The sequence below is a fragment of the Falco punctatus genome, assembly GCF_963210335.1.
Source record: "Falco punctatus genome assembly, chromosome: 6".
NCBI classification, from domain to species: Eukaryota; Metazoa; Chordata; class Aves; order Falconiformes; family Falconidae; genus Falco; species Falco punctatus.
This window is the reverse complement of record NC_137585.1, coordinates 45564133-45580592: the sequence shown is the minus strand read 5'-3', so window position 1 is coordinate 45580592 and position 16460 is coordinate 45564133. Positions and strand designations below refer to the sequence as shown.

At 47.7% G+C, this 16460-nt stretch overlaps 1 protein-coding gene across 9 annotated transcripts in view; it reads left to right on the top strand.

Moving 5' to 3' along the window:
* Nucleotides 1-16460, top strand: part of NTN4 (netrin 4) — a 68833-nt gene that overhangs the window by 31414 nt on the left and 20959 nt on the right. For 8 of the 9 annotated variants that reach the window (XM_080392636.1, XM_080392641.1, XM_080392637.1 and 5 more), the window contains one exon: nt 9363-9650. The exons of the other annotated variant lie outside the window; for it this stretch is intronic. In XM_080392636.1, the coding sequence (XP_080248762.1) occupies nt 9363-9650 (288 nt within the window). The remainder of the gene's footprint in view (nt 1-9362; nt 9651-16460) is intronic. 9 annotated transcript variants of the gene reach the window in all.

The window sequence follows — 16460 nt, the reverse complement described above, 5'->3', positions numbered from 1 at the left end:
CTTGAATTTCCAAAAAGATAAAAATTGCCTTGGTATAAATCAATTTGGCAAGGCCCCCACAAGGGCTGGTTAATTGAAATACCTGGATTCTCCTCCTGAAGTCTTTGTAAGATTGCATCACTCTTGGATGGTGAGACAAGGGATCGTTTGCCTTATGTGCAGCAAAAGATTGCAGAAGGGTTGTAGGCATGGGCCAAATGCTGTTCTTTTTCAAAATACATGAAACAGCCGTAACAGCTGCAGGAGTGCCATTTCTCCAGCATCTCAAGGACCTCAGGGGGTGCTGGTGGTAGTACACAGTGGGTTTCTGTCACCATTGCTTGGGCATATGACAGAATGCTTCACACTGTGGCTTGAAAGACAGGCTCCACTACTCACTGTGCTCTTAGTGTTTCTGATGGTCACCTCTCTGCAATGGTAAGGCAGGTTTTGCAATCTCTGTTGCTGTTTCATCTTCACCCAGGTGTTGCTGAACTGTACACCATGAATGTGCACGTGCAGGGGTTGGTCAGAGCTCTCTGTGAGAAAAAGAGAGGCTCTTCTTCCCTGCAGTCCACTTGGTCTGAGAGGCAGAAAACCAAAATGTCTTAGAGGAGCTGGTGAGTGATACCTGCCCAGTTTAAGCCAATGAGCTTTCCACACCATGTGAATTATTTACAGCATCTGCCAAAAAGTCCTGTTTTAGCCTAGGATCATTGCAATGAACATAGCACAGAGATGCACATGGATTTCTCTCTTAAAAGCTCTTTTTCCTGGTGTGTTAATACATCAGATAAGTCTGTTTTGCCAATAGAGGGTACCAGCACTGTGGCTCTAGCAGCCTGCTTCACAGGGGGAGGAGTCCACCAGGCTTGATTTTGTGAAGGGACAAGATTGTCTTCATAAAACTTTTAGGATCCTTTAAGATATATCTCTGGAATGTGGTTGAAGTTAGCCAGTAGTTTCAAAAGTTTTTAGGGTGGACTGACAGACAGACACATAGATACACATGCAGTGCAATGGCACAAGGCCTGTTTCGGTAGGAAACTAATCTAAAAGACACGGGAAGGCTTTGCCAGCAAAACAGACCTCTGCAGACATAGCTCTCCCCTCCAGGAAGAGCCAAGGAGAGAGCTTGGCAGAAGTTGACCACACTGATGCAAAAAATCCCTGGAAACTAAAATACTGACCATGAGGGTAAACACTAGTGTGGAGTTGAGCCCTCAGTACTGAAACTGGGAGGCAAGAAAAACCTTTCTGCAGAGTATGTGTCTCTCTCAGGGGACGTATGTGGGCAGGGAATATGTTGGTTGTTGTAGGTACTAGGTCTGGTGGTTAGACCATGCACCTGATAGACAGGGTGCCTGAGTTGCTCCTGCACTGGCAGGGCTGAGGGAGCCCTGTTGAAGCAGGCAGCTCTTGTGTCTGAGGCTTCCCGCTGTAAAACGGGCTTCCCAAACGTGTCAGGGCAGGAAGGACTGTCGCTGCTCCCCATGGGTACCAAATAGGATTTATTGCTCTGGGGTGAGTCTTGCCACTTGGCACAGCAAACCTTGAATAAGCCATCCTCACATGTGCAATAAGACAGTCTCACCTCAGTCTTTCTTGCACATGCTGTTGGGTGATAAGCGTAATTGCTCTTTCCTGGGAAGGCACAGGGGAACGAGCACAGAGCAATCTCAGCCCCAAGGTTCCCTGCATCACCGCAGGGTGACCGAGCAGGGCTGTGCGAAGGAAGTGTGAGGACATCGTCTCTGAAGTGGGAGCACCTGGCTGGCACTGGATTTCTGCAGCTAAATTTACATCCAACTCCATCTGCAGGTGAAAAAAAGAAAAGTGTAATCAGGCTGTTGTGGTGATGATGGGTTTATTGCTCCTAATGCAGTTTCGTGGGTGGAAGCTGAAAGCAGACACTGTTGCAGGTTGATGTTACAGACAGACCCAGTGAGCACATAGGTGTTGCATCATTATTACTGTTTTTTCAATTACTCATTCCTACAAATCAGCTTTATTGCCCGCTGTGAGCTTTCCGTAATGTTTACCAAGAGAAATTATTACTTTTAACTTTTACGTCTATTGAGAAGGAAAGCTTAATTGGCCCAATAAAATTTCCCAGCTAAGCTTCTCTGAACAAGTCCAGCCAAGCTGAAGGCAGTTGCCACTTTTGGGTATTCCCAATGGGAGAGGGTCTAGGCCATTGGACAGGCTGGGCTGGCAGTGGAGGGAGGCACGGGGGGACAGGGTGCAGACACGCAGTGGCTGGGGGTGGCAGAGGTACCGAGCAGCAGATATAGCACAGAGCAGCTCAGCTTGTGCTGTGGCTGTGTGCAGCTGCGAGCAACAGCCAGAACCCATGGGCACAAGATGTGAGGCAATGCCAGGCACACAGCTGGAAATCCTGGAGCCCGGAGGTGGGAGACAAGGGCTCTCTTCGCCTTAGCTCCAGCACCAGGCAGGCAGTGCCTCACCTCGGCTGTTGCTGGGCTCGAGGAAAGCTTTTTGGGAGGCAAAGGGATGAAGTCCTGGATGTGCTGGCAGAGCTCCACCACTGCCTTTACTGCTTACATTTTCAGAGCCTTGTCCAGGCATTAAATCAGGGGTCCTCAAACTACGGCCCGCGGGCCGGGTACGGCCCCCCAGGGTCCTCAATCCAGCCCCCAGTATTTACAGACCCCCCCGCCCCCCCTGCCGGGGGTTGGGGGGGGAACCAAGCAGCCGCAGGTGACTGCCTGCCACTGCATCCGCGCGCCGGCCCCCTGGTTAAAAAGTTTGAGGGCCCCTGCATTAAATAAACCAGATAGCTTCCATGCTGTGGAGTTTCAACGGGGCCCCATAATACAGGCCAGTTAGCCACATTTATTTCACACCTGCATACCGAAAGACACTGTAGACTCCTAATGCAAAGCTGTTTCTGTTAAACGCTTCCCTAAACATCACATGTCCTTTTGTAAGGTGGTGCATGTCCCCCATTGCTTTTGCTATCTTATCTATTTGGAGAAGACAGCAAACCTTACATTCTTTTTATTCTTATGATTTTTTTACCCGTGTTCCTGTAAAATGCATTGAAAGGAATAAATCCACCAGCAAAAATCAAATAAAGCCGTACTGAATTTATCAAATGCCCATGAGCCAAATAGGTGAATTACTATTGGTCATTATTGTAGAGTGCTTGTAGATGTGTTTTCATGCATCCAGGATGGATGATACAGGGTAGAGTCCACCAGTCTCTCTTGGAAAGAAACCACAGATCACTTCATGCAGTGTTACCACCTTGTTTTTCATTTATAACTAAATAAAAATGTGGTTATGTTTTTAATATTTATTGCTTGGTTATGATTTTAATATTTATTGCTTTTATTTCTGCTGTATGCCTGTTTGTTGACTTGTTTCCAACAGCAAACCTTGAATAAGCCATCCTCACACGTGCAATAAGACAGCCTCACCTCAGTCTTTCTTGCACATGCTGTTGGGTGATAAGCGTAATTGCTCTTTCCTGGGAAGGCACAGGGGAATGAGCACAGAGCAATCTCAGCCCCAAGGTTCCCTGCATCACCGCAGGGTGACCGAGCAGGGCTGTGCGAAGGAAGTGTGAGGACATCCTCTCTGAAGTGGGAGCTTCTTCCTGACTTCTTGAGTCTTCCATCCATTTATACCCTCTGTTTGTAATTTACTGGTGGTGTCATTTTGTGAACGTGTCCTGGTGTCTTCCAGGTTCAGGGGGAGAAACTTCGGCTGAGGCTGGGCTCCTGGCTGGAGGTGGGAGTGTGGCACCTCTCGCCAGGCACAGCGACCCAGGGAAGGGGCTTATGTGGGGGCTGCAGGTCCCTGTCGATGGCCTCTGCAGTTGTGCCTATTTCTGGAGGTCTGTGAGGAAGAAGCTTTTTGTGGATCATGAGTGTGTCTTCAATGTCATGGGCATTTGCGTCCCAAAGGGCCCCATTTTATTGCTGTGGACACTTGTGTCTTGACAAAGGTCCGGGCCCTTGTAGCTGCAGTGGGTGGTGCATCCATGACTCATCGAGAAGGCTGTGCTGGTGGCAAATCTTTCATTGGTTTTGTTGACTTCCTCAGGCAACTTTGACTTCAGAGCCTGTTTTGTTGCCTTCCTCAGGCAACTTTGACTTCAGAGCCTGTTTTGTTGCTCTCAGCATCATTCATTAGCATTTTCCTTCCCACTGTGGAGATATATATAAAGATGTCCTTTCATTGCCTCTCACATGTAAACATACTAGGGTACTTCTTGCGAAGGGACTTTTATGTATTTATAGATGGAGGTCACTGCAGTGCAAGCAGCTAATCGAGTGCGCCGTGTTCATGGCTGCTGCTTTGTGTGCAGGGCTACATTACTGCATCCGTGAATGGCAAGTAGCTAAGGCTTCTTGCGCCACTAAGACAAAAACGTGTGAAGTAATCAAGAGAGCAAGAGTTGCTCATGACAGCCCGTAAGGAAATGGAAACGCTGTGGAAATGTGTTAGAGGGTGTCTGTGTAATGACGTGCCCAAACTGCAGACAGCCGGAGCGGTCTGGCTGAAGAGTGACATATTTTTACTTCATGGCACATGCAAGGTGCTGCAGGGCAGCTTCTCCACTCCCACTCCACTGGGAGTGGAATGGGCTCCCTCCTGCCACCAGTGGGAATCCCACCAGGAGGTTCAGTTGAACCCGACCCTCTCAAGGCATCGCAGTGACCTTTGTCCCTCAGGGATTGCACTCTACAGTTTCTATTTGGCTGTGTAGAGAGACTTCCCCCCACCGAAAACAATCCCTGTGCAACTTTTAAATCACTCCTCTATGGATGTTGCTTCACGCAAAGCCCGCTTTTATAGGACATGGGATCCAACAACATAATTCCATGTGATGTGGAGGGAACAATTACCCCAGATACTAGAAATTTTTTTTTGAAGACAGAGGTTCTTTTTATTTGCCTCCTGGTTTGTGACATTTGCTGAGCAGATATGAGATACTGCCAGATACTTAGTTTTCAATGGAAGCTGAGGTAAAGATTTGGTTCCTGGGGCTGTGTTTAGGAAGAATCCCAAGTATCATAAAAATTATGGTGAGCTAGCAACACTGGGGATGAAAATATCTTAGGATCTTTTATAAGATATATTATGGCATGTCTAGCAGAGAAGTGCTGTGAGGTTTCAGTTTGTTTATTCCTACTTGTTCTACGAAATAGAAAACTTGGATTAGTGCATGCACTAAAAAGCTGCTGAGGTAAACATCCAGGCCTCCCACGCTTTGCTATCATATGTGGTGCTGACTACTGGGGAAAGTCACATTGTCTGCCAACCACTGTCATACTGGGTTTTGACGTGTTGTTGGTAAGACATGTATAGAGGGACAGGCATGAGTGGGGAAGCAGGAGGTCTGGTCACTGTGGGGTGCTTTCTGGTGAGGCTTGCTGCGTGCAGGTGGCCACATTGTGCTGCCACTGCTCCACCACCAAGGGGATGTGTTCTCTTGCATGTGGTGGAGCTTTCTTCTGACAGAGGCCTCACTCTGTGAAAACAAGGACATCATCTATCAAAAAAAGATGTTTTTCTATGCCTTACTGAGCTATTTTTACAACATGGCTTTTTGGCAGGACCCTTGGGCGCAGCTTCTTCCAGTGTTTTTGGGACAGTAAGAGTAATGGGCTTGATGGCTCTGCAGACAGAGGCTTCTCTGGAGGGTGGGAGGGAACTGCCATCCCCCCGTTGTGTCTGGCAGAGGGGCTGCCCCAACAGCTGAAAAGCTGACGTGACATGTGCCTACATCAGCCAAGACCACAACCGTGGTGGTGGAGCTGCTGCAGAGAGCTTCTCTCCCTGCAGGCTGAGCCTGGCACGCATGTTTTCTGGGTAGCTTTAGCAGGATAAACCCAGAGGGCCTTGGGAAGCTCTTGGGAAGAGGAAATGATGGCTGTGGATTGAGCACCTCACCACAAGCATTCCAGAGCAGCTGGGGATCGCTGGCCCAACAGAGTCAATCAGAGGAGCCAGCTGCCCCCGGCCATGCAGTGGGACTGAAGTCCTGCCCAGTGGCACCAGGGAGATGATGGATTTGCAGAACCCCATCATTGGATGCACATATATGTCAGCAACATGTTCTCAAATCCTGCCTACATTCTTCCCCTGCACTGTTAAAACTAAACAGTATTTTGGTTGAGGGGGCCTCCGACTGAGGTAGCTGGGGCCTGCTGGCTCCCCTGATCGACTCCGCAGGGACCAGTGCTCCCCAGCTGCACTGGGATGCTCATGGCAGTGGGCCCAATCCACAGCCATCATTTCCTCTTCCTGAGAGCTAGGTGAGAAAATCTGGTCAAGTTTGCTGTGGAAACCACAGTTCATTCATGGACAGAATGCTACAGCCCCGAGCCTATCCTATCGGTGGGAGAACTGCACGGAAGAGTACAAGGAGAGATAAAAGCAGGAAATCTGGCACTTGCGTGTGTGTGTGTATGTGGGGCTGGGGTGCTGGACAGCACAGGAGCGTGGACCCATAACAGCTATATGAGGGTGGTGTGGCCCCAGTGATGTGCTGACTCCTGAGATGGGATGGGATAAATCAGCAAGGTTAATAACTGAACAGGGAAATCGTGCTGGGAAGCACACGCTTGACCTTATTATGCAGTCTCTGGGGGCTCCAGCTCAATCTGCTGGGGCAGAGCAGAGAATTGCTGCTTGTCTGGTGTCCTACATGTTATAATGACTGGTTTGTATTTTATTAAAGCAGGGTTACTAGCGTCTGGGATGGAGGGATGAGGGTGTTTACTGTCTTGGCAGCACCGAGAACAGGCTCACTATGCTACATTGCAGTGCTGCAGGGTGCAGCGCAGCTCTGAAACTGGGACTGGGCATCACCAGAGTGATACAGGACAGCCAGGGGGGGAGCGGCTGGGAGCCCACAGCCCCTGGGAATTACAGGCAGGGCTCATGTTTAGCATCACTGTTTTCAAGTAGCCATAAAAAGAAATGTTTGTAATATTTTAGGGCCTGAACAGGAATACTGGCTCCATTGAAATCAGCAGCATAACTCCCCCTGAATTCCACACAAACAAGATTTAACTCTCTCAACATGAAGGTGCTCAGGGTTATTGACTTCCTCGCTGCAATTGTCTTTGCTAAAACTACAAGCGTTAGTCACGTGCATTAAATGGAGACAGATAAACAAGAAAAACTGAAAATAATGAGAGGAAAGCCTGCAGCTGCATCTAGCGTAAATTCTTCCCATTTATGTATTTGCTTTGCTTTTTTCCATCTGAATCAGGAAAACAAAGAATTCTCTGAGATGCGATTTATGTAATAGCGAGAAACCCAAAATGCTAGTTTTTACAGAAAATTCTCAGCCCAGCATTTTCCATCATCTCCACTAAAAGGAAATCAAAGGAAATCCAATTTGGATCTTTCCCAAGGAATTTTCTTTCCATATCTGAAAGCATCTCGTGTTCATAAAGCCACTAATGAGTAAATATGATCAGAATGACATTGATTTAAATTTTGGTGAATAACAAGCCTTGGGGAGAGGTGCAGGACTTGATAGTTGGGTTTGCTTGGGTTTCTGTTCATATCTTCTTGATGTTTTTATTTTAGGAAAGCAGGAAAAACTCTGTATGTTCCTCAAAGAGAGGGGGAAAAAAACACTTTTGAAATGTGTTACTCTATTAATATTCCTCATCAGGCTCAACACTTCTACATAAGGGGCATACTGTTCACCAGCCTTGTCCTCTGACCACCTCTCCCAGTTAACCTTCTCCCTTATCTCTGTCTTTCTGGCAGAAGATACTCAAATTTGTTTGGGAAGGAGAGTCTGCAGGATGGCGGTAGGGTGCTGCAGCCACGATGTGCTTGCCAGTGCACAGCACCCAGCACCAGCACACCCAAGCCTGGCTGTCACCGGCACGCTGGTCGCAACTGCATTTGGCAGGCTGACAGGATGTGCAAAAGTACACTGCCGCCATTCAGCTCCAAAATGAGCTCTAAATCTTCTTCCAGGCTGGGACAGAGCTTCCTCCAGCTGGATCCTGGCAGCTCTGGAGAGGAGCCAGGTCCTGGCCAGGAGTGGTGCCAGCAGTGGTGGGGCTGGCAGGGGCAGCAGCTGACAGGCAAAGCTCGTGGGCAAGCAAGCTGGCAGCACTGGGGTCATTATTTCCAGGATCTGTGAATCATGGTGGAATAAAAGGGAAGCCTTCATCCGCTGAAGCATAACAGCCACATCCTTCAGGAGAAGTGGATTTAAGGAGAAGAGGCTGTGATCCCATTAAGCGGTGCCAGCAGCTCACACACTGCCTGCTGCCCCGCACTCCACAGCATCTCCTGACAAAAAATGATGGTCGCCCTTCACTGCCGCACACATCCTGGCTCTGTAGGAGGCTGGCCAGCATTTCGGGTGGTGTGGGTGGTTATCAGTGGGGCAGCAGGGTGATTTGAGGAGGTTTTAAGCCACGGCTGGGAGCAGTGCATCCAGCCATTAGGCTGCAGCACGCCCTCAAACACTCATCAAGTGACTGATCAAATGTTGCTTGTAAATATTGTAGTTCGTCAAGCCTTCAGTGGCTATCCAGTAAAGAGCTATTTAACTATTTAGAAAGTAACTTCACTGTAAGTTGAACTTACCAGTAACTAATATGCATCATAAATATGTCATTTTATGCCAATGGTAGTTATATAAAGTGTATGCTGTTCCTGATGTCCCGCTGTAGGCAGTTAGACCAACAACTTTAAAATGAACCTCTTCAAGAAAATTGGTTATTTTTATCTAGTGCTCTCAATTTTCAGCTTGAGCCAATATTTACTTATTCAATCAAACTGAAGTTAAAATAAAGACTGACTGATAAGTATCTGTTTAAACTTCAGAACCCCCCATTTTTCTTTCTTTCTTATCTTGGTTTCATCAACTATCAGCTTGCTGTCACTAATTGCCATACTTAATCACTTTCCTGCTTGGAAGCAGCCTGGGACTCACGGATGCCAAATATTTAGAAATCTGAGCTTTATTTGCTAAAAAATGCACCCATTCTGGGGGACAGAAGGTTAATGAAGAGTGCCCCACCTAAGCATCGCCTGCCAGGACTGCCGGTCCCTGTGCTGGGCCACACCATGCACCAGCGGCACCAGCCTCTGCTTTAAGTTAATAGCAAAATGTCACTTGATGCCCATAGGCTCAGCACTTTGCTTAGGGACATAGAGGATCATGGGGGGGGGGGGGGGGGGCTGTCACTTTCACACACTGGGGGTGGAAGTAGATTTGCTGCTCCTGCTGCTTGAGGAAGCGGAAGAGCACCATGAGAGACCAGTGCATGTTCCCAGGGGATGTTCCCATTGCCATCCCACCCCCCAGGCCACCATGGGGCTGGCTGACATCCTCCTTTCTGCTTCCCTTGCTGCATTTCTCTGCCCAGGTGATATACCGAGCCCTGTCACCACCTTACGCTGCGGAGGACCCATACAGCGCAGAAGCCCAGGCACAGCTGAAGATCACCAACCTGCGGGTGCGGCTGTTGGAGCGGCAAGGCTGCCCCTGCCTCCCACCCAGCCCAGACCCCCAGACCCCACAGCCCCCACCACCCCTGCACTACGCTGTCTACGACTTCATCGTGAAGGGCAGCTGCTTCTGCAATGGCCACGCTGACCACTGCATCCCTGTCGCTGGATTCAAGCCTGTCAAGGCAGCTGGCGTTTTCCATGTGGTATGTACATGTGCCCGACATCATCTGCACTGCAGGAAAGCAGAGTTTTAAGAATGGTAGGGATGATATAGAGTATGGCATAGATCAAGAATGTGGTATTTGACACGTGATGCCCTGAATTCCAAGCACAGTGAGCACAAGTGATCTTTACAAAGGAGGTGGTCTCCATGTCAGGCTAAAGCGCTGGGCTTTCCTTGTGCTTTGGTGTGGGGTCCACCAGGACTCTCACACTTCAAGGGTGCTCCATGCTAATTTATTTAATGTGAATCCCTAAAAAACATTAAGATTGCTGTCTCCCTTCTTCCCCCAAATGCTAACTACCCAAATGCAATAAAACAATACCTAAAAGATAATAAATGCAGGACATTTTGATGACAAAGAAGGAGGAAACCTTCTCCAAAGGTACTAGGCATCTTGTGATTGCCGTTGCTTCTGGAGGGTCCTCAGACACAGGGTTGGGTCCTGAACCAAGGGGCCAGAGAGCTGGGTTTTGGCTCTCATTTTCAGGCTTTCAATCGTACTTTGCAATACCTTTCTCTAGATAAAAACCCTGTGCTTCGGTTTTGAGGGGACTCCCATCACAAGAGCTCTGAGCTCAAATCCCTTGTGATCCACCAAGACTTAAACCCCAGTCCTCCCGTGTCCCAAAGTGACAGCCGCTTAACCTGCTGGGGAGGTGATGGGCACAACAGCGGCCAATGCGTTGGACACCTCGCTGTCCCCAGCATATCTTGTCCTTTCTGCCCATCTTGGCTGGCTCTGAAAGTCCTGGCTTTGCTGGCAGACAAGCAGTAGGGAAAGCCGGGGCAATCAAACATACTGCGCTGAATAATGTTAGAAAGGGAAAGATCATAAAAAAATCATAAAGCAGTTACTCGAGGTAGAGAGGTCTGGCATCTGTCCAGCTCTTCAGGGAACTCTCATTTCACTTAAATTACCGTCTCAGATGTGAAGCAGACAGTATGTTTCCCTTCTAATAGAACTAGTCTTGCAACCTCTTGAAAATATACCCATTTGAAAGTGTGCAGCACTATGATTGATAAGGCTGTTTCAAGTAGCACTGCTCCACTTTCCGCAGATGTTCCCTGAGCAAAAGTCTTTGAAAAGGAGCTGGTTGCTCAGGGTTATTTTGGTGGGATACAACTGCATGGGGGCATGTCCTAGAGCACCGCTGAGAGTTGTTACAGAGCCTGCAGCCAAATCTGCTTCCACTACAGCTAAAACCATAGTGCACAGGTAACAGGCAGTGCTGTGAGAAGGAATCAAGTGCCAAAATCGCGCTGAAACCCAAAGCAAAAAACAGCAAAAAGCCCCTGCGCCGTCCCCGAGGGGACTGGAAAACCGTTATAAATGTGTGTGTGGCAAGAGTCCCAAAGGTGATGTTTCTGCAGTAAGGCTGACTCATTTTACTGTGCCTCACAGCTTATTCCATATGTTCCATAAGGGATGTGCTGATGTAGGGGTGACATAGCCCCATGGTTTGCAGGGAGGGTCAGGGAGTAGTAAGGTGTTTATTCTCCCAGTACCGTTTTTTCCATCACAGGATTGGGGCAGCTGGGACTGAGCCCGATCTGTGCCAGGCTTCTGCCTGGAGCAAGGCTGCTGCAATTCGGGGACTGCAGTGGCACCCCACCTGTGCATACCAGGATGGGGTTTGCCAGTGTGTTGCTTCAGGATGGGAAGAGAGGATTATTTCCAAGATGTCAGCAAAACGTCCCGTGAAAAGGGATGAAAGATGGCAGGGTCTGTGGCTGCTTAGCTGAAACTTCTGAAAAGAAAGTGGGGTTTCAGAGAGGGAGCATTTTTGTTCATTTCACCTGAAAAAGTCATGTAAAAGGTAATTCTGAAGAACAGCAGTCATTCAAGTGTGAGATGGGGACTTCAGTCTTGTCTTTATGTAATTGCATATACATGGGGATTTAGCAGAAACTTCACTGTAAAACTGAGGATGACAAAAGCTGGGAAGCACATTACCCTTTCACAATATGATTATAAAATCTGGCTCTGTCTTTATGCTTGTTTAGACCAGGGCACTCCTGAAGAATATATCCTAAGTTAGAGAGTTAATATCAAAATCTAAGCAAGTTTAAGATCCTTTAAAAAAAAACCCAAACTTTTCCAAAAAACATATGTGCAAGTTTAACTCCCTGCTTGGTCTCAGCCCACAGGCAAAATCCTAACTGCAGGCTTTGTTGGAGTCCCTGCTTGGCCAGTGGAAGACTCAGATGTAATATAGTTGATTTTCTCTCGGGCTGTTCTGGGCAGTAAGCTGGGGTGTCCTGGCAGTGCTGGGCATAGCTGCCAGGTCTTGGGCAAGTCTCGCAAAGCAACCAGAAGCATTTCAGCCATCTTACCCAGAGAGGATCTGACAAAGCCATGCAGGGATGCAGGGATGCAGGGATGCTGGTAGCTGCTGCTCAGGCAGGTTTGATGTAGGGACCTGACCTGGGGGGCTGGGATGCTCCACTCAGCTTTTGACATTGGCCCAGCTTGCTGCCATGGGATGCCTCTCATCAGATGCATTTTTTTCTCGAGGGCTGAGCTATCATGTTCTGAGAAGCTGACAGGTAAGGTAAATGTGGCTAAAAGGAGGCTAGAAGTCCATCTTGGCCATGAGATAATACTGACAGAGGACATCCTTGGGGTGTGCAGGTGGGATGCAAACAGGGTGGCTTTGTGGACAAAGAGGGGCTCTTCCAGCCCAGAAGAAGCAGCTGTAGCTCCATTCACTGAGGTGGGATAACCTCCTTTGTGGTCCCTCTGAGTCAAGTGAAAGCAAAGGTGGACTTTACAGAATCCAAACTTTCACTGTGAGAAAAAATATTCCACATTAGTCGCAACAGCAAAAAACAATCACCAGGGCCTGACAAGAGAAGAGGTTTGGTTTTGTGCCCTCACCACTGCCTAGCTGCAAAACTCTCCATGATGCGCCTCTCCATGGCAGTCACTGTGTAGGTATCACAAAGCAAATCTTTCTGGCAATTCCCCTGCCTGCCCTTTCTCCTAAAAGGAAAAGGAATTTATGTAGGAAAGCTCTGGGTTCGTTTGAGCATCAGAAATGCCATGTCAGCCTTTAGGTGAATTCTGAATATACAGGTGGGGCTCCTGTAGTGGAGGGCGAAGACTACAGAGAAGACCTGGCTGTCTTCCAATGACAGCAAGGGCTGCTCCTCATGGGTAGTGTCATCCTGACTGTCTCTTGTTATACACTTCTGTGCAACAGACAGCTGTCAGGGTATACAGACACACTTCCTTCTCCTCCCAGCTTCTCCCAAATTTATTCAAAAGGTCACTACCCAAATCTCATCGACAACAGCCCCATGTGGGAAGAAATGTGCATGGACAAATGCACCTCACACCATGCAAAGCAGTTGGATCAGTTTGTGAGCTGCATTACATGGCGAGCTACCAGTGCAAGTAGAGACATGGATTCACCTACACAAGAGATCCCTCCTGATCCTCAGTAGCTGTGGGAAGATTGATTTTTTGGCTGATCTGTGACATAGGAGCTTCTTGCCCCTTGCCAGTATCTCTTTGCATGGAGCTATTGCAGCGCATGCTTGGCCCCTTACCAACCCTCTAGCTTACCACTTAAAGCATCCCCATGGCCTGCTTGCAACTATGGCAGGGTTGTGAAAGACAAGATCACCCTGGAGATAAGTGGGATCTTGCAACTTAGGACTCCCAAGTGGGGAAAGCAAACCCAGAGATACCCCACCTGGGCTATGCAGTTCTGTCTCAAGGGCAGGAGTCTGTCCATCTTGGAGACTCCTTGGCCCTCCCTGACAGCAGAATCCTGCAACAGCTAAGCAGTTTTCACAGTTGGCATGAGTTATCAGTCTTAGAGGACTGTGTCCTGGCTGGGGCTTCCTGCTTTTTTCCTATAAGATGAGATCCCAGTATCAACTGATGACTTAATTATCTCATTGATAATCCAATATTATCAGCTATCTAATGTTTCCCACTCCGTCCTTTCTTTCCTCTCCGGCACTCCTGCTAGTGCAGCCCTATCTGCACATCTTTCACCTGCTGAACAGAGTGAGAACAAATGAAACGGTCTGGTTCTGTTCATCCTCTTGTTCTGTTTTTCCCCTCAATGACAGTTTTAATAGGGTGGTACAACAGCTATCTTTGCTCTGAAGAAAGAAAGTGGGAAATAAGAACTTAGAGATGAAGAAGCTTCAGTAAGCTTCAGACATGTGCTCAAGGTGGTTTGGTGTGGTGCTGCTTGCCATACTGAAATGGTCCTGCTGCAATTACACTTATACACCTCTTCAGTAGTGCAAGGTGCTGTGTCAGTGTAAGTCAAGGGCTTTTCCAGGAACTGTGCTTTATTTTCTAGGCTGAACAAACCAGTTCAGGATCCTGATTTCTGGAAGCTGCCCAACAATTAGGCACCAAACCCCAGATACACCTCACCTAATGTTTAGGCACACATTTTGATATACCCAAGATAGCCAGCTGATCTCCCCGGGCTCCTTCGGTAGTTATGAAAGAGTGAGGGGATACAGTATGGTTGGGATCCTGAGTAAACTGAGCTACCGTACTAAAGCACTTCTGTATAGTCGGGCAGGGTGAATGTTCCTCCCTCTTCCCATGTGGCCAACCCAGTGGCTGTTATAAACTATTATCGTGCTACTGACATCAAAAGATGCTGAACATCTCCAGTAACACTGACAGAAGCCTATTGTTCAAGGAATTTAAAAAAAAACCACCAGACAGCCCCCACACCCTGGACAACAAGCTTTGTATTCTTTCACAAGAATGAGATAGGATATGAGAATTTTCTCATGCATAAATTTGGTTGTCTGGTGCTTTGGGAAAGAATACCTCCCCGCGTGCTGACAGCAGCCAGTAGGCATTGGTTCTAAAATTGGCACAGTGGCTCAAGCACAACAGTTTAAAAGTTATCGTTAGAGACTCAGTATGAATGCCATGATTTTCCTTTTGGCTGATATCATGCTCATTTTCCGTGAAAGTAAAAAATAAAAATATAGAAAACACAGTTATAGCAGTTCCAAGAAAGAAATTTTATTAAAAGCAGTTGCCCCTCCCAGCTATTTAGCTTATTTATGTTATCAGGTCTTCAGGACATTGATTTTCTTCTAGTGTGCATTTGTGTTGTACTCTATATAAATCAGTTCATAACAGGTGACTGAAAGTATTTTTCCCTCAGGGCAGCATTTCTTTCTCACTGCCCAACATTTTGGAACATGATAAATAGGGGGGAGTATTTTATAGAAACCGACTAAAGAAAAAGCCCTATGTATTTGCAATCTGAAAGGAAGTGCTGGAAGGTTATAATTCAGCAACAAAAGGCTCTGGAAGGAAGCATGCCCTAGCAACTGTCTTTCTATAGAGAAATCACTCGCTCGTTTATCTTGCAGGAGTCAACTTTTGTAACACTGTTTGCATTGTGCCCTCTAATGACTGACGTTGTGATGGGGCTGTCAAGCTAAGAAGGGAAACAGTGTGAAAGTGAACTGGGATGTAAAGACCCCATGACAAAATGAAAAATGCTATGAGAATGCTTTGCTGCTTAAATGAGTCAAGAGCCATGTGAATGCTTAAAGAGGTGAGACGTACTGGGAATTGTGTTTGTGTACTTAGCGATGCTCCAGAATGACCCAAGTGGGTACGCCTTACAGTTAAATGTAAGTTGAGGTGAATTAAAAGGGAGGACAGTATGTCCTCTTTCCCTTGTTGATGTGTGGGGAACACATTCTGCCTTCGGAAAGGTGCTGAGGTACTGGAGAAATCCCTGAGGCCAGGCTCATCATTTCCCTGCTCTACCCTGGGTCCCAGCAAAGCTGCTGGGCTGGTTTCTCAGCCCCAGCTCCCAGCCGCTCTGTAGCATGATGGGGAATTTACAAGGCACCACTGTTTCACATCTGGCCCTCCTGCAGCTCTCACAGGCATTAATTTTGCCTGGTGTAGACAGTCTGTTGGCTTTTTTTCACCTGCTGCCACTTCTCTTTTCCTTCTATTACCCCTTCTTCTTGTCCTGTTTTTCTCCTCTTTTCACCTGCCACAGTATTTCTTGACAAAAAGTACCTGTCTGCCTATAGGCTGCAAGAAAGGGCTTGCTAACATTCACCTTCTTTTGTTGCTTCCAATGCATAAAAATCTTTTCTGTCATGCTGGAATTGTGTAGAAGAAATAAGAGATTTTCTTCAATGGGATAAAGCTAGGATGGAGAGATTTTTTAAAGCAGAGGTGTTTTAGGGGGGGTAATCATTATAATGCTGTTGAAAGAGAGTAAGTACATCAGCCTGACGCAAGGTTTTTGAAGCACTTGGGTCTGACTTTCATTAAAATTCTGGGAAAAGAGGGGGGAAAAAAAAGTATTAACTAAGCTGTTGCACTAAGAAACAAGTTATTAAAGACCCTGTTTGCATCCCCTCACTCAGTCGAGACTGGCCATTTAGCTTGTCCATTAGTAGGTCTGCACCCCACTGCCTGGCTGAGAGGAGTCAGGGCCACCGTGAGACCCTGGGGGGCCTCAAAGAGGCAGAGTTTTCTCGAGGTCCAGCCCATTTCAGTAGCACCACTATAAAGGCTTGGCACTGCGGGAATTGGGAACCCTGCTGCCTTTTCCAAAGCTTGCTCCTGAAGACCAGAGCCTGGGTGGCTGCATTCGATGCAGAAGCAGGGCCAGATGGGCTGTCATGTCCTGAGCCTCTGCGGGTGCTCAGGCAGACGTGAATCCCACTGAGATTCACAGACGTGAATCCCCAGCCCTGCAGCAAGCAAGGGGCCCACAGGTTTGCAAGGCGTTCATAGCAGGCTGCGCTAGTGGATGGCCATCCC